The 25,424-nt window shown below is 42.3% G+C and overlaps 1 protein-coding gene across 13 annotated transcripts in view; it reads left to right on the top strand.

The window, feature by feature from the left end:
- Positions 1–846: 846 nt before the first annotated feature.
- PSME4 (proteasome activator subunit 4) overlaps positions 847–25,424 on the top strand; it is a 109,413-nt gene continuing 84,835 nt past the window's right edge. For 6 of the 13 annotated variants that reach the window (XM_035272593.3, XM_035272594.3, XM_078349356.1 and 3 more), the window contains exons 1-4: positions 847–1,024; positions 1,168–1,322; positions 24,236–24,376; positions 25,215–25,331. In XM_035272593.3, the coding sequence (XP_035128484.1) occupies positions 24,336–24,376; positions 25,215–25,331 (158 nt within the window). In that variant the 5' untranslated portion in view covers positions 847–1,024; positions 1,168–1,322; positions 24,236–24,335. Of the gene's footprint in view, positions 1,323–24,235; positions 24,377–25,214; positions 25,332–25,424 lie in introns of all 13 variants that reach the window. The other 7 variants (XM_035272590.3, XM_035272591.3, XM_035272592.3 and 4 more) reach the window with 2 other exon arrangements.

The following is a 25,424-nucleotide window of genomic DNA, read 5'->3' on the forward strand; positions in this document are numbered from 1 at the left end:
TCAGGCGACCCTCCCGCCCCGGCCTCCCGAAGTGCTGGTATTACAGGAGTGAGCCACCGCGCCCAGCGCCTCCCTCCTTTTTCTAACCAACTTTGCACTCAACCCTTACAGCTTATTTTAAGTATCTCCCTCTCAACCCCCTTGCTTAAACTTCTTTGTAGAGTTCCCAAGGCTTCCTGTACTTATCTAGCAATTAAGAGCATTATCTTGTAATTCACGTCTTTATCTCTGCTAGACTAAGTCCTTGGAAGGGCGGAAACCAGGTTAAACTTTCCATTTCAATAGGCTAAACAGAGTGCCTTACACACAACAGTTGTTCAATTAGTATTTATTCAGTGAGTAACTATTTTCTTTGAAGGCGGCCAGAATACCAGAAAGATGGGGTCTTAACAGAGACAGAATTATAAATAAATCTAGAAGGAACAAGTGGGATGGAGTAAATAAATCTATAAGGAGCAAGTGGGTACGTGGACTTTTTCATAAACCCCTGTAACCTAGAAGCCGGGACTGCCCGGCTAGGGGGACCAGGCCAACTCGGCTGCCGACCGCAGCCACCCGCGGCGACTGGGGCTCCGGTGGACTGCCGGGGCCAGTGCGCGACCCCCAGCGAGGCAGGACAATAGCTTGGAATTCGGCCTCGTGTTTCCGGTGGGGCAGCCTCGCGCTGGGCCAGTGAGGCCAGGCGCTGGAGGCTCCGAGCCTAGCCTACGGCGAGGAAGGCGCGGCCCCTGGGCTCCAGCTGCCGCTACCACCTCCTCCCATTACGCCGTCGCCCCGCCCCGCCCCGCCCCGGAAGTGACTTGAGGCCTGTCCGGAACCTCTGGGCCCCGCGGCTGCAGCGTCACCAGCCGAGCCGGTGAGGGGCGGGCAGAGCGGCCACTGCCGCCGCCAACGAACCGGGAACCGCGCGGGGCCCAGCAGCACGCTGGCCAAGGAAGGGGGCCTAGCGATCGGTCCGAGGACGACGGGGCCGCCGGCGGCCGCAAGGCGACGAAGACGCGGAGGAGGCGGAGCCCGGAGAGGGGTGGGGGTCGGGGAGGGCTAGGGTGGGAGGGGGTGGGGTGGGGTGTCCCTGGGCTCATGGAGCCGGCCGAGCGGGCGGGAGGCGGAGAGTCCAGGGATCCCGGCGGGCGTCCAGAGCCGGGCCCACGGGGCTTCGTCCCGCAGAAGGAAATCGTCTACAACAAGCTCCTGCCCTACGCCGAGCGCCTAGACGCCGAGTCCGATTTGCTGCTGGCCCAGATCAAATGCAACCTGGGCCGGGCCGTGCAGCTCCAAGAGCTATGGCCCGGGGGCCTCTTCTGGACCAGGAAACTCTCCACGTAAGTGTGCCCCGGCCTGCGGCCCAGGCGAGGCGGAAACCCTCAATAAAAGGTGTCGGGGGTGGGTGCTCCTTATCCAGAGGGCTGGACCCTTAGCTCTGTACTCGCTGGAGCTGTCCCCGAGCGGTGGTCCCACGGTCATGACAGAGCCAGTGGAGCACTCAAGCCGTCCTCCTTGCCACTTTACTACGGGACTTCCCGGGTCACCCGCCATCCACGTCCTCCCCAGCTGCTTCTCCCGAAGCGTTCGGGTTGTTGTCTTCCGACTTGCGGGGCCCTGGGGGAGGGCCCGAGCCCCGAGGAAGAGAGGTGAGCCGTTCCCAAGAGTCCTCTTTGGACCTTTGCGCACGGGAGAGGCGGGGCACAGAGGATTTGTCTTTGGGGGAGTTCCTTGACTTCTTGACTTCTGTCTGTGCTTCCTCTGATTCTTCCTTCCCCTGCGATCCCCAGCTCTTCACATCTCCATTGGCGTCTAGTAACTTTCTGTATGGAAAGGAAGCCATAGGGAAACTTAGGGGTTCTGCTTTTTTGGGGCTCGCTCAGACCTGGCGGAGTTGATTGAAAAGTCAGACCTCATTCTTGAGGTTAACGTCTTAGACGTTAATGTTGACAATGTTGTTTAAGATTCTGAGGATTATGTGTTGCTCCTGTCGTGACATTTCTTTTGAAGAGACCTTTAAGATACTGAAAAAAACAGGGAAGAGCGCTGTCAGGATGTTTAGGGCGATATTGGTATCAGGCTTGAGTTAATTTGTTGAGTTGCTCAGATAACATAGATTACCTAAATCAGCTTCAGGAGTTATGTTGTTCTTTATAAAGTAGCTTCAAACAATAGTGTCAGTGAAATTAGAAAAAAAAAAAAAAAAAAACTAGTTAAAATACAGTCGGGGGAAAAAGTTAGATTTACTTGCTGGGTGGGCATCTTTACTGTATCCAAAGAGCTTTTTAAGAAAGAATTTTGCTGTATCTTGTTTGGTTAACTGTACATAAAATCTGGTAACATGGTATGTTCACGCATGTGGATATGGATGGGTGAACACACAAAACGAAGTCAGTTATTCAGTGTTTACCCAAATCTGCTGATTGAACTGAGTGATGACTCAGGGTTTTATAATAGTCTTGTCTATATTTCTTCACTGGATGATTCTTCTTTGACAGTTATTAGGGGGCCTCTGACAAATTTCTCATTTCTACTTGAGGGGTGGGTGGGAGTAGTTACCTTTTTAATTAAAAAGAAACAAAACTAAAACATGTAATTTTCCCTCTTCAAAGAGTGATCATGAAATGTCAAGGTTAACAACTCTTGTTGACTAGAGTATAAAGAAGTTTTTGGTGTTAGGATTCTTCAGAGAATGGGGTTGAGGGGCAGAAGCAGGAATGCAACAGGGAAAAGAACCACGGTTAGTCAAAAAAGAGTATAAATAGTTAAAATCCAAATGCTCTTTCAAGTGAGCCTCCTAGGTTTTCGTGTTCCTCAGGCACAGTAAAAATAGTCACTTTGTTACAGTAATTCCCCATTTTAATCACTTGGATTAGACTTGCCAGAGAATACCTACCATTTATGGGGACATAAACAGCTTTTTTTTAGATGTACAGTATATAAATATGCCATGGTGCCAAGACATGTCTGGTGTGGATTTATGAACCTAGAATCTACCAACGCCTAATTAACCATTGTTTTCTGAAGTATTTACTGTTATCAAGTTTGGTAAGTTAGCACCCAGTTTTGTTATTGTTTGGCTTATTAGGTAAAAAGTTTTTACCTAGAAAGGGCTAAAAATAACAGTGGAGCTAATTGTTTAGTGTTTAGGGATGAATTGCAGATAGCTTGATGGCTTTAATACCCATGAACCCATGGTATTAAGTTTATATCTAAATAACCAGCAAGAAATGCTATCGGGTAGAATTTTGTTTTGGAATAGTGGTTAGATGCTGGAAACTGATTGGTGGGATTGCACTATGAGATATTTTGAACGCGATGGGACATATTGTGATTTTGGTTGGGTGTGTGGTTTTTTTTTTTCCCTAAGTCATGTTAAGGTGACCTGTTTATAGTTGTGCTTGTTGTTTTTTAAGTCTTCTGTGTTGCATAAGTGAGCATCTGAATAATGCCAAAACGTGTGACGAAAGCTGAGTGGTGATCATATTTAGTACTTCAGAAAATAGAAAGTGGTAATGAAAAGAAAATCTAGTTTTTCCCACTAGCTCTGAGACTGTGGGAAAGTTACTTAATCATGTGTTTCAGTATTCTTGTGCCTGAAATGAGGGAACTAGACTAAATAATTCTTTTTTTTTTTGAGATGGAGTCTCGTTCTGTCACCCATGCTGGAGTGCAGTGGGCTCACAGCAACCTCTGCCTCTCAGATTTAAGCGATTCTCCTGCCTCAGTCTCCCAAGTAGGTGGGATTATAGGCAAGTTCCACCACACCCGGCTAATTTTTTTATTTTTAGTAGAGACAGAGTTTCACCATATTGGTCAGACTAGGCTTGAACTCCTGACCTCAAGTGATTTGCTCACCTCGGCCTCCCAGAGTGCTGAGATTACATGTGTGAACCACTGCACCCCGCCTGGACTAAATAATTGAGAACCGTTTCTGCTATGGTATTCTGCAGTTTTATTTTTTTAATCCTGTCAAGCCTCACATCAGTCAATGTGTGTATCTTTGTACAAGAACTGTTTGAAGAGTTTGTAAAGTACTGGTAAACAGTTGCACAGATCAAGTACATTCCTAAAGAGCAAAGTGTAAATGCAGTTGAGAGGCACTGGAACTGTCTCCCCGACCAGAAATGTGCACCCCCTAATCAGGACATCAGAGGTGTGTCTGGGACCAAGTTCTGGTTTGGGAGATAAAATTTGTTCCCTCTTTTTGGCTTTTTTTTTTTTTTTTGAGATAGTCTTGCTCTGTGGCCCAGACTGGAGTGCAGTGGCACAGTCTCGGCTCACTGCAACCTCTACCTCCCTGGTTCAAATGATTCTTCTGCCTCAGCCTCCTGAGTGGCTGGGATTACAAGCGTGCACTGCCATACCAGGCTAATTTTTGTATTTTTAGTAGGGATGGTGTTTCACCATGTTGGCAAAGGGTGGTCTCGAACCCAGGTGATGTGCCCCCATTGGCCTCCCAAAGTGCTGGGATTATAGGTATGACCTACTACGCCCAGCCTTTTTTGACTTTTTTCTTCATTTTTAATAGTTTAAATCCATTTTGAGACTTTCAGATCTTTTTAGCATCTCTGAAGAAGGTTATTTCTATAGATTTAAATACTTGGCCATGTGATATAGGCTCTCCAGTACAGGCAGTTTAAAGTACTAGAACTGTCTGATCAAGAGCGGTTGTGTGATGTAATAACTCACAAAGCAAATTTTTAATAAAGTGGTAAACAAATCAGAGAAGTTGAGGAAACGGAGAAAGTAAGAACAAATTAATGGTCTTTGGACAATGGCAGACAGCTCATGGACACTGTAAGTGAAATATGAGAATGGGCCGGGTGCGATGGCTCATGCCTATAATCCCAGCACTTTGGGAGGCCGAGGCGGGTGGATCACGAGGTCAAGAGATCGAGACCATCCTGGTCAACATGGTGAAACCCCACCTCTACTAAAAATACAAAAATTAGCTGGGCATGGTGGTGCGCACCTGTAGTTCCAGCTACTTGGGAGGTTGAGGCAGGAGAATTGCTTGAACCCAGGATGCGGAGGTTGCGGTGAGCTGAGATCACGCCACTGCACTCCAGCCTGGGTAACAAGAGCGAAACTCCGTCTCAAACAAACAAACAAACAGAAATATGAGAATGAAGGGAGTTGAAGAAAGGTATTCTTTTTTTTAAATTTAAATTTAAATTTTTAATTTTTTTTAAAGAGATGGGGTTTCACTGTGTTAGCCAGGCTGGTCTCAATCTCCCGTGATCCGCCCGCCTCGGCCTCCCAAAGTGCTGGGATTATAGCCATGAGCTGCACGCCCAGTCTAAAGAAAGGTATTCTTAAAACTTGATTTTGTCACGCCTGTAATCCCAGCACTTTGGGAAGCCTGGGGGGCAGATCATGAAGTTAGGAGTTCCACGCTAGCCTGACAAACATGATGAAAAGCTGTCTCTACTAAAAATACAAAAATTGGCCTGGCATCATAATCCCAGCTACTCAGGAGGCTGAGGCAGGAGAATTGCTTGAACCTGGGAGGTAGAGGTTGCAGTGAGCCAAGATCATGCCAGTGCACTCCAGCCTGGGCGACAGATCAAGACTCCATCTCAAAAAAAAAAAAAAAAAAAAAATTAAACGTGAAATTGGATTCACGTTTAATTCAGGCAAATTAAAACCCTACTGGTTAAAAAAAAATTCTCCCTTGATAGTAGAACTCCTGAAACTTCCTCTGGGCTCCAAAAAGCATACTATTTGAAAAATCACTTGGGTGCTCTGGGTATGGTGGCTCAATGCCTGTAATCCTGCCCTTTGGAAGTCTGGGATTATTTGAGGCCACGAGTTCCCTGGCCAACGTGGTGAAACCCAGTCTCTACTAAAAATACAAAAATAAGCACTTACCTGTAATCCCAACTACTGGGGAGGCTGAGGCAGAAGAATCGCTTGAACCTGGGAGGCAGAGGCTACAGTGAGCGGAGATTGCGCCACTGAACTCCAGCCTGGGCGATAGAGGGAGACTCTTGTCTTAAAAAAAGAAAAAAATCACTTGGCCTTTCTAGCTCTGTGTTCCTTTTCAACTAGTCTGGACGAAAGGGAGGGAAAAGGAGGGAGAGTAAGTGAATGGGTTATTATTTCTTACAATTTATCCCATCCATGATTCGTGTGTGTGCACGTGCGGGTGTGTGTGTGTTTAAACAGAATTTTAGTAAAGTATATGGGTTTGGTGTAATATGAAGCAAATTTAGTTCCCTTTTTTGCTACAGTGACATGTTCTGTATTGTTTTATATTAAGTGCCTGTATTATACTATGAAGTCATTTTATTTGCTAATTAAACTGTGGCACCCTTTAGAATTACAAGTACAGTTGTTTATTATTACAAATATTATATAGCCTTCCTGGATCAATTATCCCAGTTGATACCACATACCATATTTAATTAGATTACATAACCACCAGAAACTTAAGTGTAGTCAAGGTATGAGTTATCGAATACACAGACCTCCTCTTGTGGAAAGTAACAAGTGGCCACTGGAGCACCCACATTCAGATCATCCCTGTGTTGGGAAAGAAAGGAAATGCTAACTGCGGAATCTGCATTGTCTGTTACGAGACACTTAAGAGTATTTAATGATTATAGTACTGAAATTGAAGTACGCAGTAAATGCAAGTGGTTTTATTTGTAAAAGAATCTTGAAATCTTAACAAATTACCAAACTTATCAGTGAGAACCAGTTATAGAGAGTGATAGCAGATTAACTATGGTCTTAGTTAATAAGTGATCATTCAAAATGGGAACCAAGATTTCTTTGTAGTGAGAAAGTTGATTTTCCATAGGGAGAAAAAAAGTAAGTGATTTTGGAGAACATGAAGGAGAAAAAAAGTAAGTGATTTTGGAGAACATGAATTTTTTTGACAAAGTTGTACAAGAAGACGTATTTCCTAATGATTTTTTCAAAAATAATAAATTTTATTGCTGAGAGCAGTTTTTAGGTTCACAGCAAAGTTGAATGGAAAGTGTAGAGTTCCCATATACCCTGTGTCCCTATACATGCACACATTTGACTTTTCATGACACTGTCATACATATACTTTTTTTCAAAAATATTTGAGGCCCTTACCATTTTCCAGGAACCTCTCAATAATTTCTTGAAAACAGCTTGTCAGTTTTCTTTTCACTAGTTTACTGACTGTTTCTTCCTGAACATCACTGGCCAATAAGCATATGTGTGTTTCTGATTTGAAGATTTTAGTATTTAAACTCTCTATTCATTAAACGATTTTTGTCATGAATAATACCAAAAATATACAAAAGAAGATAATAATATAATGAACCTTGTTACCCATCATCAGTTAACTCATGGCAAGTTACATTCTTTTTATCATCCCCTTTCCCCATTGTTTTTGAAGCATATTACTTTATTCACAAATGTTTCCATTATGTATCTTTAAAGGAAAAGGAATTTTTTTTTTTTTCTTTTGAGATGGAGTTTCGCTGTTGTTACCCAGACTGGAGTGCAATGGCACGATCTCAGCTCACTGCAACCTCTGCCTTCTGGGTTCAAGCAATTCTCCTGCCTCAGCCTCCTGAGTAGCTGGGATTACAGGCTGCGCCATTTTTAGTAGAGACAGGGTTTCACCTCATTGACCAGGACGGTCTTGATCTCTTGACCTCGTGATCCACCCGCCTCGGCCTCCCAAAGTGCTGGGATTATAGGAGTGAGCCACCGCGCCCGGCCAGGAAAAGGAATTTTTTTAAAAAAAGTAATGCCAATACTATTATAAAACCTGAAAATATTAACATCTATTATCACTTTGATCAATCTCATGAGGTTCTGCTTCTTTGCCAAATTTATGGTTTTACTATTGAGTTTCCATTTCATTTGTATTGTTTTGTCTAAGGTTTACTATAATAGTTGATTAATGAACGTTTTCCCATTATGACATCTTTCATTTCTGCGTCTTACCTTTGAAGACTTAGACTGAGTCCTGGGGTGACAAGTACTCTTTTAAGTTACCTTCATTAAAAAATGACACAGAGGCTCATAGGTTAGTGCACAGTCATGATTAACACAATGTACCAGAGACAGATGTCAGTCTTCTTTGAACACATTTTTTTTTTAGTACATTGCATGAGCTGGGCACTGGTTTTGGCGTTTGGGATGTATCAGTGAAGATTTTCTGCCCTCTGGAAGTCCCAATGTGCTCTTGTTGTGTGTGTGGTTTTTTTGAAGAGATAGTCTTGGTCTGTCACCCAGGCTGGAAACACAGGGAGTGCAATAACTCCCTGTTTTAGCCTTGAGCTCCTGGGCTTGAGTGATCCTCCCACCTCAGCCTCCTGAGTAGCTTGGACTACAGACATGTACCACCACGCCAAGCTAATTTTTAAAGTTTTTGTAGAGACAGAGTCTTGCTGTGTTGCTCAGGCTGGCCTTGAACTCTTGGGCTCAAGAGATCCCACCTTGGTCTCCTGAAAGTGTTGGGATTACATGTGTGAGCCACCGCCTATGGTATGTGTGCATTCTTTTAGTGCATATTTTTGTTCATTTAGGACAGACCAGGCTAGGTGGTAACTTCACCAAAAAATTTGAAGAAGATAGGAATTCTGAATGTATTATTTGAAAAGAAAATCTCATTCTGACTAGTGTGTTTTAATGCCTTACTTTGAGACACTAAGAAAGGCAGTTAGAAAAAAAAATGTATCATTTGATGTTCTTCTGAGATCTGAAGGTTCTTTAAGAATGGTTTTCCTAGGTGTTCTTTCTGCAGTGCTGCAGAATAAAATTGTATTTGAAATATATGTCCTTAATTGAAATGGAGGCAAATTTTTATTGTTTTTTTAGGCAAGCTTGTAAATGAGCATATAACTTCTGAGAACTGGTTTTTGGTTTTTTTTTTTTTTTTTTTTTGAGACAGAGTCTTGCCCAGGCACTAGGCTGGAGTGCAGTGGCGCAATCTTGGCTCACTGCAACCTCCACCTCCTGGGTTCAAGCAATTCTCCTGCCTCAGCCTCCCAAGTAGCTGGGACTACACGCGTGCGCCACCACGCCCAGCTAATTTTTGCATTTTTAGAGACGGAGTGGGGGGGGTTCACCATGTTGGTCAGAATGGTCTCGATCTCTTAAACCTTGCGATCCTCCTAAAGTGCTGGGCTTATAGGCGTGAGCCACCACACCCGGCCAGAACTGTTTTTCTTATCATGGAACCTGGGAATTAACTTTTTTCTGTTAAAAGAGACTTACTTTAAAGAATCCCCTTCTCCCTCTTCATCCCCTTATTTTGAGACAGTGTCTTTATCTGTCACCCAGGTTAGAGTGCAGTGGCACCGTCACAGCTTACTGCACCCTCAACCTCCCAGGCTCAAGCTATCATCCCATCCCAGCCTTCAGAGTAGCTGGGACCCTGGGCATGTAGCAGCACACCCAGCTAAGGTTTTATTATTTTATTTTTATTTTTGTAGACACAGGATCTCACTCTGTTGCCAGGGCTGGTCTCAAACTCCTGGGCTCAAGTAATCTTCCCACGTCACCCTCCCAAAGTGCTGGGATTACAAACATAAGCCAGTGCACCTAGCCCCTCTTCACTTCTTTTTAAATACAAAAATTCAAATATGTGTTTCTCACTAACCTTTGTAGAAAATTAGATCAAAACCTCATTCTGTATGAACACCAAACTGAGATCATGGTAATAAAAGCAACAGTAAGCAAACAACAGCAACAAAAACCCCCTACATTTATTGAGACCCCTACTTGAACGTTACAAGAGCACATACTACAAATATTCCCATTTGGAACCTTGAGGTTGGCTGCTTCCATATTTGGTTTACACTTAACTTTTCTTCTCTTTAAGTATACTCTCTTGATCCCTTGTCCATGCTTTTGTATTTTTTGTATACTTATGTTACATTCTCTCTCTCTTTTTTTTTCAGAGATGGATCTTGCTATGTTGCCCAGGCTGGAGTGCAGTGGCTATTAACAGGCACGATCCCACTACTGATCAGCATGGGAGTTTTGACCTGCTCTGTTTCCAACCTGGGCCGGTTCAACTGGTTCACCCCTCTTTAGGCAACCTGGTGGTCCCTGACTCCTGGGAGGTCACCATATTGATGCTGAACTTAGTGCGGACACACCATTGGCATATTGCACTACAGCCCAGAACTCCTGGACTCAAGCAATCCTCTCACCCCAGCTTCTCTAGTAGCTGGGACTACAGGCACGCACCACTGCACCCTGCTTATGTTCCATTCTCTACAATGAATTTTTTTTTTTTTTTGAGACAGTTTCGCTCTGTTGCCCAGGCTGGAGTGCAGTGGCATGATCTTGGCTCACTGCAACCTCTGCCTCTTGGGTTCAAGTGATTCTCCTGCCTCAGCCTCCCAAGTAGCTGGGATTACAGGCAGGTGTCTGCCACCATGCCCTGCTAATTTTTATGGTTTTAGTAGAGATGGGTTTTCTCCCTGTTAGCTAGACTGGACTTGAACTCCTGATCTCAAGTGATTCACCTTCTCAGCCTCCCCAGGTGCTGGGATTACAGGGACGAGCCACCGCACCCGGCTAGTATAATTTTTTGATAGATAAATCATTAAATTTTAGTAGTGGTCATCATTGTATTATGCCAATTTGGCTTTTTTGGTGATACGCAGATCCTAAATTTTTTAGATTAAAAATGTAATACTTTTTATCCTTTTCAAAAAAAACACCTAGCACCACTGCAGCTGTGAAGTGGGTATGGGAATAGTATTATAATGCAAACAAGTTGAAGACTGCTTAAGAATTATTAAAAATGAAACTGGATGAGGTTCCTCATGCCTGTGAATCCTAGCACTTTGGGATGCTGAGGTGGGTAGATAACATGAACTCAGGAGTTCAAGACCAGCCTGGGCAACATAGTGAAGCCCCATCTCTAGAAAAAATACAAATATTAGCTGGGCATGGTAACATATGCTGGTAGTTCCAGTTATTTGGGAGGCTGAGTTGGGAGACTGGCTTGAACCTGGGAGGCAGAGGTTGAGGTGAGCCAAGATTATGCCACTGCACTCCAGCCTGGACAACACAGCCAGACCCTGTCTCAACAACAACAACAACAACAAAAACACTAAAAAGTATTTTTAAAAATGCTTTAAATCTTCTAATGGGGGCCCGGCACAGTGGCTCACACCTGTAATCCCAGCACTTTGGGAAGCCGAGGCGGGTGGATCACGAGGTCAAGAGATTGAGACCATCCTGGTCAACAAGGTGAAACCTAGTCTCTACTGAAAATAAAAAAATTAGCTGGGCATGGTCGTGTGTGCCTGTTGTCCCAGCTACTCGGGAGGCTGAGGGAGGAGAATTGCTTGAACCTAGGAGGCAGAGGTTGCGGTGAGCCGAGTTCATGCCATTGCACTCCAGTCTGGGTAACAACAGCGAAACTCCTTCTCAAAAAAATAAAAATAAAAATAAAAAACTTCTAATGGTAGACAGTCTAAGTGGAATGTGTTTGTAATCTTTGGACTGTTACATGTGCGTGTTTCATTTCATTTTTTGGCACTTTTTAATTAAATTAATTAATTTTTGCAACCCTGCTGCTGATTTTCTTTTTTAAGCCATTGTTGAAGTCTAAGTTTTTAGAGCAGGAAATTTTATGAGTGCAAACTTACCACGTGAGTGTATGTATTTTCAGGCAGAAATTCTTTTATTTCTCTACTCAGGTGGCTTTTGAATGAAGTTAGTAATTTTGGGGCAGATTTATGAAGAGTTTAGTTGGGATGGATAGCTCACTTGCAAGCAACAAATTGTGTCTGTTTTTGTAAACATAAAACAAATGGACATTTTTATTCTGTGTATGGCAAGTGGAATATTATTTAACAAGTTCAGGAATGATTTAGAAAGGTGATTTTTAAAAAAAAAATCCTCATAATTAAGTAGGCAGAATTATCTTGAGACCTTTTCACTTTGTGTTTTTGAGGGTACCTCAATTTTGTGGACCGCAATGTAAAAACTATGTGTATTACATAGTTTTCCAAATTGTGGGTCACAAGAAAAGGGTTGTGAAATCAATTTGGAAGACACTGACCATTTTTTGTTTTGTTGTGAGTGAACAAGATTAGAATCATTAGAATGCATTTGGAAGTGGTGAGGTTGAAAGTTCATGTCCTTTGGCTCAGTACATATATGTGTATGTGTGTACGGGGTTATGATATATTTATTATTATGGGTTATGGCTAAAAACTTTGAAAGCTGCTGGTTTAACAGGTTTCTTTCTGTACTTAAGATCACATAGTGAACACTTACTGAGATTTAAGGATATAAGGGATGAAAATGAAAGTTATAACAGTTTTTTTTTTCTTTTTTTGAGATGGAGTTTCGCTCTTGTTACCCAGGCTGGAGTGCAATGGCGCAATCTCGGCTCACCGCAACCTCCGCCTCCTGGGTTCAGGCAATTCTCCTGCCTCAGCCTCCCGAGTAGCTGGGATTACAGGCACGCACCACTATGCCCAGCTAATTTTTTGTATTTTTAGTAGAGACGGGGTTTCAGCATGTTGACCAGAATGGTCTCAATCTCTTGACCTCGTGATCCACCCGCCTCAGCCTCCCAAAGTGCTGGGATTACAGGCTTCAGCCACCGCGCCCGGCCCTATAACAGTTTTTATAGTATCAATAACCTGAGGGGTCATAAAAGATAACATTAATAGAAGGTTAAATGAGTGACATAAATACTACCTTATATTTAGGGGTCATAATGTGCCAGCACTGTGCTAAGTGCTTTACATTCGTTATTTCATTTTATTCTCATCTACAACCCTATGAACTAGATTTGTTTGTTTGTTTTTTTAGAGGGGCCACCTGCCCAGCTGCCTTGCCAGGCCCCTGCAGGCCTGTAGGCATATTTATCATAGTTTTAGCATGGAAGAAATGAGACTTAATAAGGTTGTCTTAGTCGGCTTGGGCTGAATAAGGTTGTCTTAGTCGGCTTGGGCTGCTATAACAGAATACCATAGACTGAGTAGCTTAAACAACAGACATTTGCTTCTCTCAGTTCTAGAGGCTGGACGTCCAAGATCAGGGTGTCAGCATGAAGGGGGTATTGGTGAGGGTCCACTTGTGGCAGATAGACAGCCAGTGCCTTCTTGCTGTCCTCACCTGACTGGGGGCAGGGGAGGGAATGGAAGCAAGCCCTTTGTGAGTCTTCTTATCAGGTAGTAATGCCATGATGAGGTCTCCACCTTCAAGACTGCCTGCCAAAAGTCTCATTTCCAAATACTGTCATGTTGGGGATTAGGGTTTCAGCATGAATTTTTGAGGGGATATAAGCATTCAATCATAGCAGAGGCTATGTTACAGCCAATTAGCCTGATAACCTCAAAGGTCTTGCCCTTGACCACTATGTCCATAGAAAGGAAAGCTGTATAGCCTGGGAAATTCTACCCAGGGAACGGCTAACCTCTAGTTTTGAGGAAGGATTTGGTTAGATAAGGAGAAATTCAGAGTAAACCATTTAATTTGGGGGTACAGAAACATTAATGGGCAAATTAGCCAAACAGCTGTTAAAAATCTGTTCTCTGGGCCTGGTGCAGTGGCTCACACCTGTAATCTCAGCACTTTGGGAGGCCAAGACAGGAAGATTGCTGGAGCCCAGGAATTTGAGAGCAGCCTGGCCAACATGGTGAAACCCTGTCTGTACAAAAAATACAAGTAGCTGGTGTGGTGGTACACACCTGTAGTACTACTAGGTGGTACCTAGGTGGCTGAGGTGGGAAGATCACTGGGCCCAGTGATTGAGGTTGCAGTGAGCTGTGATTGTGCTACTGCACTCTAGCCTGTCTCAAAAAAAAAAAAATTATACTCGGAACATCATGTTGAAATAATCAGTTACCTGTCTCTCTAGGCTGTATGCTTCAGGGAATTTATTTTTATATTTTCATTGCCTGTTGCTATATCTATCTTATAAATGACACCCAGAAAGCATTTCAAGAAATCATTCCCTTTATCCATGTCTCAAGAGAGAAACAACTGGGAAAAGGATAGTGGGATCTTTATTAAGTATTAATGGTGAATGACTTGATTAGTCCAGAAATTGTGTTAGTTTTTGAACTGCAATATGTTGAAACTTCAGTAAGTATTTATTAGCCTGTGGTGGATGGAGATAAAGAGAAGTATATGCCTTTGAACTCTTTGTCCCTTTAGAGCCTTTCATCAGGAATGTTTTTTTTTGGTTTTTTTTGAGATAAGAGTTTCGGTCTTGTTGCCCAGGCTGGAGTGGAATGGTGTGATCTTGGCTCATTGCAACCTGTGTCTCCCAGGTTCAAGTGATTCTCTTGTCTCAGCCTGCCGAGCAGCTGGGATTACAGGCGTGTGCTACCACACCTGGCTAATTTTGTCTTTTTAGTAGAGATGGGGTTTCTCCATGTTAGTCAGGCTAGTCTCGATCTCCTGACAGGTGATCTGCCCACCTTGGCCTCTCAAAGTGCTAGGATTACAGGTGTGAGCCATCATGCCCTACCCATAGACCTGTTTTTTTAAAGTGCTTTTTAGAAACCCCCACATTTTAAACCCAATTTGTTTAATGTGGTTGAATATTTATTGTTAGTTTGAGATTTGTGTGTGTATGTGTTTTAAGAATTAATCCTGGCCAAGTGTGGTAGCTCACACCTGTAATCCCAGCAGTTGGGGAGGCTGACACAGGTGGATCACAAGATCAGGAGTTTGAAACTAGCCTGACCAAGATGGTGAAACCCGTCTCTACAAAAAATGCAAAAATTAGCCAGGCGTGGTGGCGCATGCCTGTGATCCCAGCTACTGAGAAGGCTGAATCTCAGCTACTCAGAAGACTGAGGCAGGAGAATCACAAACCCAGGAGGTAGAGGTTGTGATGAGCTGAGATTGCACCACTGCACTCCAGCCTCGGTGACAGAGCGAGATTCATCTCCAAAAAAGAAAAGAATTAGTCCTAGTAAGATCTTTGCGATTATGTAAGCCAGTATATTCTTCAAAGTATACTTGTACATTCAGTCATTTAAAAAATGTTTCTCAGGTCTGGGTGCAGTGGCTCACACCTGTAATCCCAACACTTTGGGAGGCCAAGGCAGTTGAATCATGAGGTTAGGAGATCAAGACCATCCGAGCCAACCTCTTCTCTACTAAAAATACAAAAGTTAGTTGGTTGTGGTGGCTCCTGCCGGTAATCTCAGCTACCTGAAAGGCTGAGGCAGGAGAGTCGCTTGAACCAGGGAGTCGGAAGTTGCAGTGAGCCTGAGATCGCACCACTGCACTCTAGCCTGACGACAGAGTGAGATTCCGTCTCAAAAAAAAAAAAAATGTTTTCTCAGAATGTTCCCCTTGTTTAATCTCTAGAGTTCTGGATTTCTTAAGTAGGTGTAGAGCGGCATGATCCCTTTCCCCAAGTGACTGTCAGTCATCTAAAGAAATAAAATCATATATACATATTTATAAGTTAGAATGTGAAAAATACTCAAGTTTAGTACAAGCTATTAGCTATTAAGGGGAAAGAGAACAGATCGGGCATTTGGTTGAGAAGACTTAATGAAGAAGGGAATTCTTAAAGGATAGATAGGCTTTCAAGGATAGAACAGATAATTCACATGAAAATATATATAGTGTACAAAAGAGATTCTTAAAATATATATAGTGAGCAAAATAGATTCTTAAAATCTATTTAGCTTCATAACTAACTAAAGACATAAATTGAAATGGGTTGTATTTAGTATCATTTTTTCCTCACCTCCCCAGCAAAGTGGAAGTGTCATATTTTTAATGATTTAAATAGACTTTTAAAAGCATGCACAATAGGCCCTCTGTATTTGTGGGTTCTGCATCTGTGGATTTAACCCAGAATTGAAAATACCCAGAAGATGGCCAAACGTGGTGGCTCATGTCTATAATCCCAGCACTTTTGGAGGCTGAGGCAGGAGTGTCTGAGCCCAGGAATGTAGGACCAGCCCTGGCAACACTGGGAGACCCCAACTCTACAAAAAAAATTTAAAAATTAGATGGATGTGGTAGCCTGCATCTGTAGTCCCAGCTACTTGGGAGGCTGAGATGGGAGGATTGCTTGAGCACAGGAGGTCGAGGCTGCAGTGAGCCATAATCGCACCACTGCATGCAGCCTGGGCGACAGAAAGAAAAATCTACGGAATTCCAGAAAGCAAAACTTGAATTAACCACATGTCAAATACGATATTGAATGTACGTGAATAAAGTGAGTGATGTAAAGGCATTTTATTAAGTGGAAGTAATCTAGAGATTATTTAAAGCATATGGGAGGATGCATCTAGGTTTTATGCAAATAATATACCATTTTACACAAGGGATTGAGAATCTGTGGACTTTGGTGTCTGTGGGAGGTTCTGAAACCAATCCCCATGTATACTTAGGGATGATATTATTGCGTTCTCATCACTTTATTAGATTCCAGTGTTTTTCAAACCAACCGATACATCTGGGGAACATAAAAAAAAAAGTTGAAAAGCAACTGGTACCCAGAGTCCCACTGAAAATCAGTTAAGTTATAGCATCTTTCATGTACATTGATCAGTCTGTCACCATAGCCTTGTGGAGAAAGCCAGATTTTGCAAAGATTAAATGACTTCCCCAATGGACTGACAGAGCAGTTTGAATTCTTAACAGACTTGTAGAACCATGCTGTTTCTGCTCACTTGGCTATGTTGAAATCAATAAATGTTCTATCCAGAGTTATGTTGATAGCTGCAAAGCAAGCTAAAATGGAAACATAGGACATTCTATTCTGTTAGTTGTTTCTCCTTGCCACAGAAATAGCGTTTTGTTTTTGTTTTTGTCTTGAGACGGAGTCTAGCTCTGTTGCCTAGGTGGCACTATATCAGCTCACTGCAACCTCTGCCTCCGGGGTTCAAGCGATTCTCCTTCCTCAGCCTCCCAAGTAGCTGGGATTATAGACGCCCGCCACCAAACTGGGCTAATTTTTGTATTTTTAGTGGAGATGGGGTTTCACTCTGTTGGCCAGGCTGGTCTTGAACTCCTGACCTCAGGTGATCTGCCCGCCTCGGTCTCCCAATGTGCTGGGATTACAGGCCCTAGCCACCTCGTCTGGCCTGATTACTTTTAAAAAGTGAAAAAAACTGAAAATGTGTTTTGAAAAATAGGAAAATCACTCAGTTTTACCACCCAGAGGTAGTTAAAAAAAATTTTTTTTAGGGCTGGGCACGGTGGCTCACAACTGTAATCCTAGCACTGTGGAAGGCTGAGGCAGGAAGATCACAAGGTCAGGAGTTCAAGACCAGCCTGGCCAAGATGATGAAACCCCGTCTCTACTAAAAATACAAAAATTAGCTGGGTGTGGTGACAGGGCCTGTAATCCCAGCCACTTAGGAGGCTGAGGTAGAGAATTGCTTAACCCAGGAGGTAGAGATTCCTGTGAGTCAAGATTGTGCCACGGCACTCCATCCTGGGCAACAAAACGAGACTCTATCTCAAAAAATATTTAAATTTTTGTAGAGATGGGATTTTGCCGTGTTGCCTAGGCTGGTCTTGATCTTCTGGTCCCAAGCGATCTGCTTGTCTCAGCCTCTCAAAGTACCAGGATTACAGGCGTGAGCCACTGCATCTGGCTCCCAGAGATAATATTTTATGGTATTTACTTTTTTTTTCTCTCTCTGTGTGTGTATGTGTGTGCGTGTGTGTGTGTGTGTTTGATACTAAGGTCTCACTGTTGCCTAGGTTGGAGTGCAGTGGCACGATCTTGGCACATTGCAACGTTTGCTTCCCAGTCCCCACCGATCTTCCCACCTCAGCATCCTGAGTAGCTGGGACTACAGACATATACATATACTATCATGCCCAGCTAATTTTTGTATGTTTTGCAGACGTGAGGTCTCTCAGTGTTGCCCAGGCTGGACTCAAGCAATCTGCCTGCCTTGGCTTCCAAAAGTGCTGGTATTGCAGGTGCAAGCCACCATGCCTGGTCTGCTTGATTTCTTTTTACTTGAATGATTATGTATTTTTATTTAGTTATGGTCATATTATTTTGTACTTTGCTTTAAAAATATTATATTTCATTTCATATTCTACTAAAGTTTATTTGAAAACATAATTTTAAATGACTGCCTTATACAGTCTAAAGCAGGGGTCTCTAATCTTTTAGCCTCCCTGGGCTGCATTGGAAGAATTGTCTTGGGCCACACATAAAATACATTAATGCTAATGATGGCTGATAAGCTTAAAAAAATTGCACGAAAAGATAGGGCGTGGTGGCTCCACATTGGTAATCCCAGCACTTTGGGAGGCTGAGATGGGCAGATCACTTGAAGTGTTGGGAGTTTGAGAGCAGCCTGACCAACGTGGTGAAACTCTTTCTCTACTAACAATGCCAAATTAGCGGGATATGGTGGCACATGCCTGTAATCCCAGCTATTCTGGAGGCTGAGGCAGGAGAATCGCTTGAACCTGGGAGGAGGAGGTTTCAGTGAGCCGAGATTGCACTGTTGCACTCCAGCCTGGGCAACAAGAGCAAAACTCCGCCTAAATAAATAAATAAATTTCCAAAAAAAAAACTAAATGTTTTAACGAAATTATGAATTTGTGTTGGGCCCCATTCAGAGCAATCCTGGGCCACGGATTGGAAAAGCTTGGTCCAGCGGAGTAAGCCACATTTTAACAAGCCATTCTCATATATATTTTTAGACTTTTTTCAGGAAATTTTGAAAATTACTTATGTGCATTTGCCTTTTTAAAAATTTTTTATTGTTGGATAGTCAGGCTAATCTTACTCTCTTACCGAGGCTGAAATGCAGTGGCAAGATTATGGCTCAGTGCAGCCTCGACATTCCAGACTCAAATGCTCCTCTTGCTTCAGCCTCCCAAGTAGCTGGGACCACAGGCATGTGCCATCACACCTGGCGATTTTTTTGCAGAGATGGGGTCTCCCTGTGTTGCCCAGACCAGTCTTGAATTCCTGGTCTCAAGTGATCTTTCCTTCTCAACTTCCCAGAGTGCTAGGATTATAGGTGTGAGCCACAATGCCTAGCCCATTTTGGCATTTTGACTTTGATATTCTGAATTATTATTATTATTATTATTATTTGATACAAGTCTCTCTGTTACCCAGGCTGGAGTGCAGCAGCTCAATCTTGGCTCACTGCAACCTCCGCCTCCCGAGTTCAACAGATTCTCTTGCTTCAGCCTCCTGAGTAGCTGGGACTACAGGCGCCTGCCGCTATGCCCAGCTAATTTTTGTATTTTTTTTAGAAGATTCGGGGGTTTTGCCATGTTCGCCAGGCTGATCTTGAACTCCTGACCTTAAGTGATCTGCTTGCCTCAGCCTCCCAAGGTGGTGGGATTACAGGTGAGAGCCATTGTGCCTGGCCTGAATTACTTACTCAAGATATATTGCTAGTTGTAGGATTTTTATTAATTTTTTTATTAAATTTTTTAATATATGTAATAGAGATGGAGGTCTCATTATGTTGCCCAGGCTGGTGTTGAACTCCTGGGTTCAAGTGATTCTCCTGCCCTTGCCTTCCAAAATACTGGGATTTCAGGTGTGAGCCACGGCACCTGGCCCACTGTCTTTCTTGTGATTAAAAATTAAGTCATTTGACACTGCAGGGCTGTGAGGAGGAAGCAGCTGGAATTGCTATTGTATTATCTTTTACTACCTTTTTTTCTTCCCCTGTGGGAGAATGGAACAAAATGACTTGTCATCCATATATTCTGGATAGTTGAAAGAAATACTCTATATCAGTCACATTCAATCATGATTATTACCAGGATTTTCAGATATTTTGGAACACCTAATAGTAATGTTTAGTCCCAAAACCTAATGTGAAAATTGACTGGAAAAAGGGAATGGATCATCTGTAGTTACAGTCTAAAGTAGGGTTTTGGAACTCAAATGTACACAAAAATCAAACCAGAGTAGTCTAAAAAATGAAGATTGGTAGTCTCCACTCTAGCATTCCAGGAATTTATTTTTCAGTCGCCTTAAAAGAAAAAAAAAAACAGCTTTACTGAGATATAACATTCCTTGGATTTTTGGATCCCAAGAATATGCATTTTAAACAGTTACCCTGCGTAGTTCTTTTTTTTTCTTAAATAACGATGGGGTTTCACCATGTTGCTCAGGCTGGTCTTGAACTCCTGAGCTCAGTTGATCCTCTCGCCTTTGCCTCCCAAAATGCTGGGATTACAGGTGTACTGTGCCCAGCCTTTTTTGCCCATTTTTAATTGGATTGTTTGTGTCTTTTTCTTAGTTTGTAGTAGTTCTTTATGTAATTTGAATGTGAGTTCTTTGTCAAATATATGTATTTTAGATATCTGACTGGACTTTTTACTTTTAATGTTGTCTTATTGTGGCTAGAAGTTCTTTATCATAAAGACCAATTGACTAATTTTCTTTTTATGGTTAGTACTTTTGTGTTCTTTTAAAACAAATCTCTTCGGCCACATTTTGATAGAACCACTTGCTGGTTGGCAAGGAGCTGGGGGAAATAGATTTCTGAGGAGTCCCTCCAAAATCTTTAGATTTGTCAACAGCTGCAGGCTTTCTAGGAATCCTCCTATTGGGCTCTTTTATAGTATTAAAATTTGAGCTTTGTTAATTTTATGTCCCCAATTAAGGTTAAATGTATAGTTGTCTGCTGCAATGAAAACAATGGGCTGTAGCTAAGTTACTTCAGTGGCTTAGAGCAGGGGTCCCCCCAACTCCAAGCCTGGGGACTGGTGTGGGTCCCTGGCCTGTTAGGAGCTGGGCTGCAACAGCAGGAGGGAGCAGTTGGCAGGTGATTGAGCATTACCGCCTGAGGTCTGCCTCCTGTCATATTAGTGGGTGTTAGATTCTCATAGGAGCTCAAATCCTGTTGTGAACTGCCCATTGCAAGGGATCTAGCCTGTGCGCTCCTTAAGAAATTCTCCCTGGTACCAAAAAGGTTGGGGACTGCTGGCTTAGAGTACAGTGTTTCTCCAGTTTTCTGCAGAAGTATCCTAACCACAGGGGACAATGAGTGCATGACTTCAGGGGCATCTGGAACCTTTTTGTTTGGAGTACACTAGCACGATCCTGGTTAACTGCAACCTCTGCCTCCCGTGTTCAAGCGATTCTCGTGCCTCAGCCAACCAAGAAGCTGGAATTGCAGGCACCCACCACCATACCTGGCCAATTTTATTTTATTTTTTTTAGATGGAGTTAACTCTTGCTGTGTTGCCCAGGCTGGAGTGCAGTGGTGTGATCTTGGCTCACTGCAACCTCCCCCTCTTGGGCTCATGCAATTCCCCTTCTTCAGCCTCCAGAGTAGCTGGGACTACAGGCGTGCACCACCATGCTCAGCTAATTTTTGTATTTTTGGTAGTGATGGGGTTTCACCGTGTTGGCCAGGGTGGTCTCGATCTCTTGACCTCGTGATCCGCCTGCCTCGGCCTCCCAAAATGCTGGGATTACAGGGGTGAGCCACTATGCCTGGCTGGCATCTGGAATCTTGACAAGGCCTGCAGCAGCCACTGAAAGCAGGGAATTTTTCCTTGATGTCTTCTGTCTGTATCTAAAACATGTGCCAGTTTTTAGGGAGATTGTTTGTTTTCATTTAAAATAAGATTTTAATGGTTCTGGATTTTGCTCCTAAATTTAGAGTGAAATTGAATGAGGTGTCAGAAGGCTGTATCATTATGCTTATTCAACAGCCCAAAATACTAATATCTTTAGATGTGGAATCTTTTGTCTTTAGTAATCTGTGTGTGTTACCATTTTAGGGTGTTTAAGAAACTTTAACGATAATTTGAATGTCCCTTATCTGAAATTCTGGGACCAGAAACATTTAGGATTTCGGATTTTTAGGGGTTTTATAATATCTGCATTATATACTTACCGATTGAGCATCTCAAATCCAAAAATCAGAAATTGGAAAGCTCCATGAGCATTTCCTTTGAGTGTCATGTTGTTGCTCAGGAAGTTTTGGATTTTGGAGGGTTTTGGATTTTCAGATTAAGAGTATTGAACCTGTACTAGCAGAGTCAAAACAAGATCTCAGGTCTCATTGCTCTTCCCTCTATACTTGCTGGCTTATAGTACTAACATGAGATCATGAAATTATACCTTGAAATGACAGAAAAGAGCTGAATAAATTCAGAACAGCATGAGAAAATAGCCAGTGAACCAAAAATTTTGAAGAATTTATGGAAGATAAAAGCAGTTAGATGCCCTAATTTTAGAAATTAAATATAAGTGCTGGGCACGGTGGCTCACAGCTGTAATCCCAGCACTTTGGGAGGCTGAGGTGGGTGGATCACAAGGTCAGGAGTTTGAGGCCAGCCTGGCCAACATGGTGAAACCCTGTCTGTACTAAAAATACAAAAGTTAACCGAGTGTGGTGGCAGGCACTTATAATCATAGCTACTCAGGAGGCTGAGTCAGGAGAAGTGTTTGAACCTGGGAGGCTGAGGCTGCAGTGAGTGAAGATCACGTCACTGCACTCCAGCCTGGGTGATACAGCAAGACTCTGCCTGAAAAAAAAAAAAAAAAAAGTTAAATTTAAGTTTAATTTGATCTTAGGTGCTAGGGGAGCATTAAAGATCTTACAAGGAATACAAATGCTCTTTTCCCCCATTGACTTATGTATTTAATGTATTTAATAAAATAATCCCCCTCAAAAGGTTTCAAAAAAGTAACTTGTTTGGATCAGTTACTTCTGAATTCTTAAATATGCTGTGATTTGTTGTTCTTGGGTTTTAGGACACCGTTTTCTTAAAGTTGGTGCTTTTGATTACATTGATTATAGAAATTAAAATTTAATTTTGAGATAAAATATTAATTTATTCCTTAAATTATTTATAACTAATATATAATTAATAATTATTATAAAAATATTCCTTAAGTTATTTTTGGTAGTAACCTAATTGTAATAATTATAAGTTGACAGAAATAAATAGTACAATAAGAGAGCAGTGTTTTAATTGGTAAGTAGATGTTAATGACAGCCAGTTATTATTATAAATACTTTGTTATTAAAATAATTATTTGGTAATCTCTTTATCTCTCTTTTTTTTTTCTTTTGGAGACAAGGTCTCACTCTGTCGCCTAGGCTGTTTGGAGCACAGTGGTGCGATCACAGCTCACTGTTCCCTTGACTTCCTGGGCTCCAGTGATCCTCCCACCTCAGCCTCCTGAGTAACTGGGACCACAGGTGCACACCATCGTGCCTGGCTAATATTTTGTATTTGTTGTAGAGATTAGGTTTTTCCCTGTTACCCAGGCTGGTCTTGAACTCCTGGGTTCAAGAGACCGTCCCTCTTTAGCCTCTCAAAGTGCTGGGATTACAGGCATAAGCTACTTTGCCTGGCCTGCTAATCTCTTGATTAAAGTACGGAATAATTCCTTACTGCATAACAATGAGAATAGATATACTGAACCATCAAAGACATTTGAAATCGTTATACCTATTTTTAAAAATTATTAAAAATATCAAATTTGCCGGGCACGGTGGCTCAAGCCTGTAATCCCAGCACTTTGGGAGGCCGAGGCGGGTGGATCACGAGGTCAAGAGATGGAGACCATCCTGGTCAACATGGTGAAACCCCGTCTCTACTAAAAATACAAAAAATTAGCTGGGCATGGTGGCACGTGCCTGTAATCCCAGCTACTCAGGAGGCTGAGGCAGGAGAATTGCCTGAACCCAGGAGGCGGAGGTTGTGGTGAGCTGAGATCACGCCATTGCACTCCAGTCTGGGTAACAAGAGAGAAACTCCGTCTCAAAAATATATATATATCAAATTTATTTGCATATTATTAACCACATATACATTGCTGTATGACTTTTTTATTTTGCATAACTGAAACTATACCCATTGAATAGCAGCTCTCCATTTCCCCTTCCTTTCAACCCCTGGCAACCACTATTCTACTTCCTGTTTCTATGAGTTTGATTACTGTAGATACCTATACAGTATTTGTCTTTTGTGACTAGCTTATTTCACTTAAGGTTCTTCCATGCTGCAGCTTATGACCAGATTGCCTTCTTTTTTAAGACTGAATCATCCTCGTCAATTGGTTCTAGCTGAAGTATGATGGAATCATCCTTCCTGGCAAATAAATTCCCATTTCTATCCAGAAAACCAATACAGTTTTCCATGAAATGTTTTTTTTAAAAAAAGGAAAAACGATAATAATCCATCATATTACATATGCCACATTTTCTTTATCCATTCATCCTTCTGTGGACATTCAGGTTGCATCTACATCTTGGTTTGTATGGATAACACTGCAATGAACATGGCTGTATCATCATACCTGTTTTTAAAGGGTATATCTGTTTTTCTCTTGCAGGTATATTCGACTTTATGGGAGAAAATTTAGCAAAAAAGATCATGTTCTTTTTATTAAGTTATTGTATGAGCTGGTATCAATTCCAAAACTGGAAATCAGCATGATGCAGGGATTTGCCCGCCTTTTGATCAACTTGTTAAAGTAAGTCTATTCCAAAGACTTCTGTTAAGGTTGGTTTGTTTCTTCCGGGTTTTAGGTAATGAGGATTAAGTGCTTTTGGTGAGAAGACTAAGTCTCAACTTGCCAGTTTGGAAAATGATTGCAGAAACATTATCATAAGTTTCATCCAATGTGTTAATTAACCTTTTAATTAAAATTCCATCTCTTCCATGATGGAGTCTGTTCTCTAGCACCCATTGAACTTACCCTTTTATAGATCGTTAAGTTCCTTGAGAAGACAATCCAAGGATCATAGATTCTTTTTTTGAGACTGAGTCTCGCTTTGTTGCCAGGTTGGAGTGCAGTGGTGGGATCTCTACTCACTGCAAACTGTGATTCTCCTGCCTCAGCCTTCCTAGTAGCTGGGATTACAGGCATGTGCCACTATGCACAGCTTAATTTTGTATTTTTAGTAGAGACAGGGCTTTACCATGCTGGCCATGATGGTCTTCATCTCCTGACCTCGTGATCTACCTGCCCTGGCCTCCCAAAGATTCTTCTGCTTATCCTGAAGCATCCAGCTCCATGCTGGAAACATTAAATATTCCATAGTGTGGGAAAACATGAAATTTAATCTACAATAATGGTGACACAAGTTTAAATGCCCCCTTGTATCTGGTGCTCTTTGAGGTTTGAGCAGCAGCAAGAATCGGGTGCATGATTCTTCCTAATACTATGTTCTGCCAGTGAGTAACTGTGGATGAGGAAAAGCAAAACCCACTGTAATGAGTAGCAACATTGAACTGTCCCTGTGTAGTATTTATGGTATACACACATCTGTGCATATAAGCGTACATAGGTATTTAATTTTACTTTGTAGGAAAAAGGAACTTCTTTCAAGAGATGATTTGGAGTTACCCTGGAGACCACTTTATGACATGGTAGAAAGAATCTTATATTCCAAGACAGAGCACCTGGGATTAAATTGGTTTCCTAAGTAAGTGTTTCCATTTAAAGCACTTATTGGGAGTACATGGGGTCTTTTGGGGGGTTGGTCGTGATTGAACAATATTGGGTTGTTTGAAAGAAA

The sequence above is a fragment of the Callithrix jacchus genome, chromosome 14 (genome assembly GCF_049354715.1).
Source record: "Callithrix jacchus isolate 240 chromosome 14, calJac240_pri, whole genome shotgun sequence".
In the NCBI taxonomy this organism is placed as follows: Eukaryota; Metazoa; Chordata; class Mammalia; order Primates; family Cebidae; genus Callithrix; species Callithrix jacchus.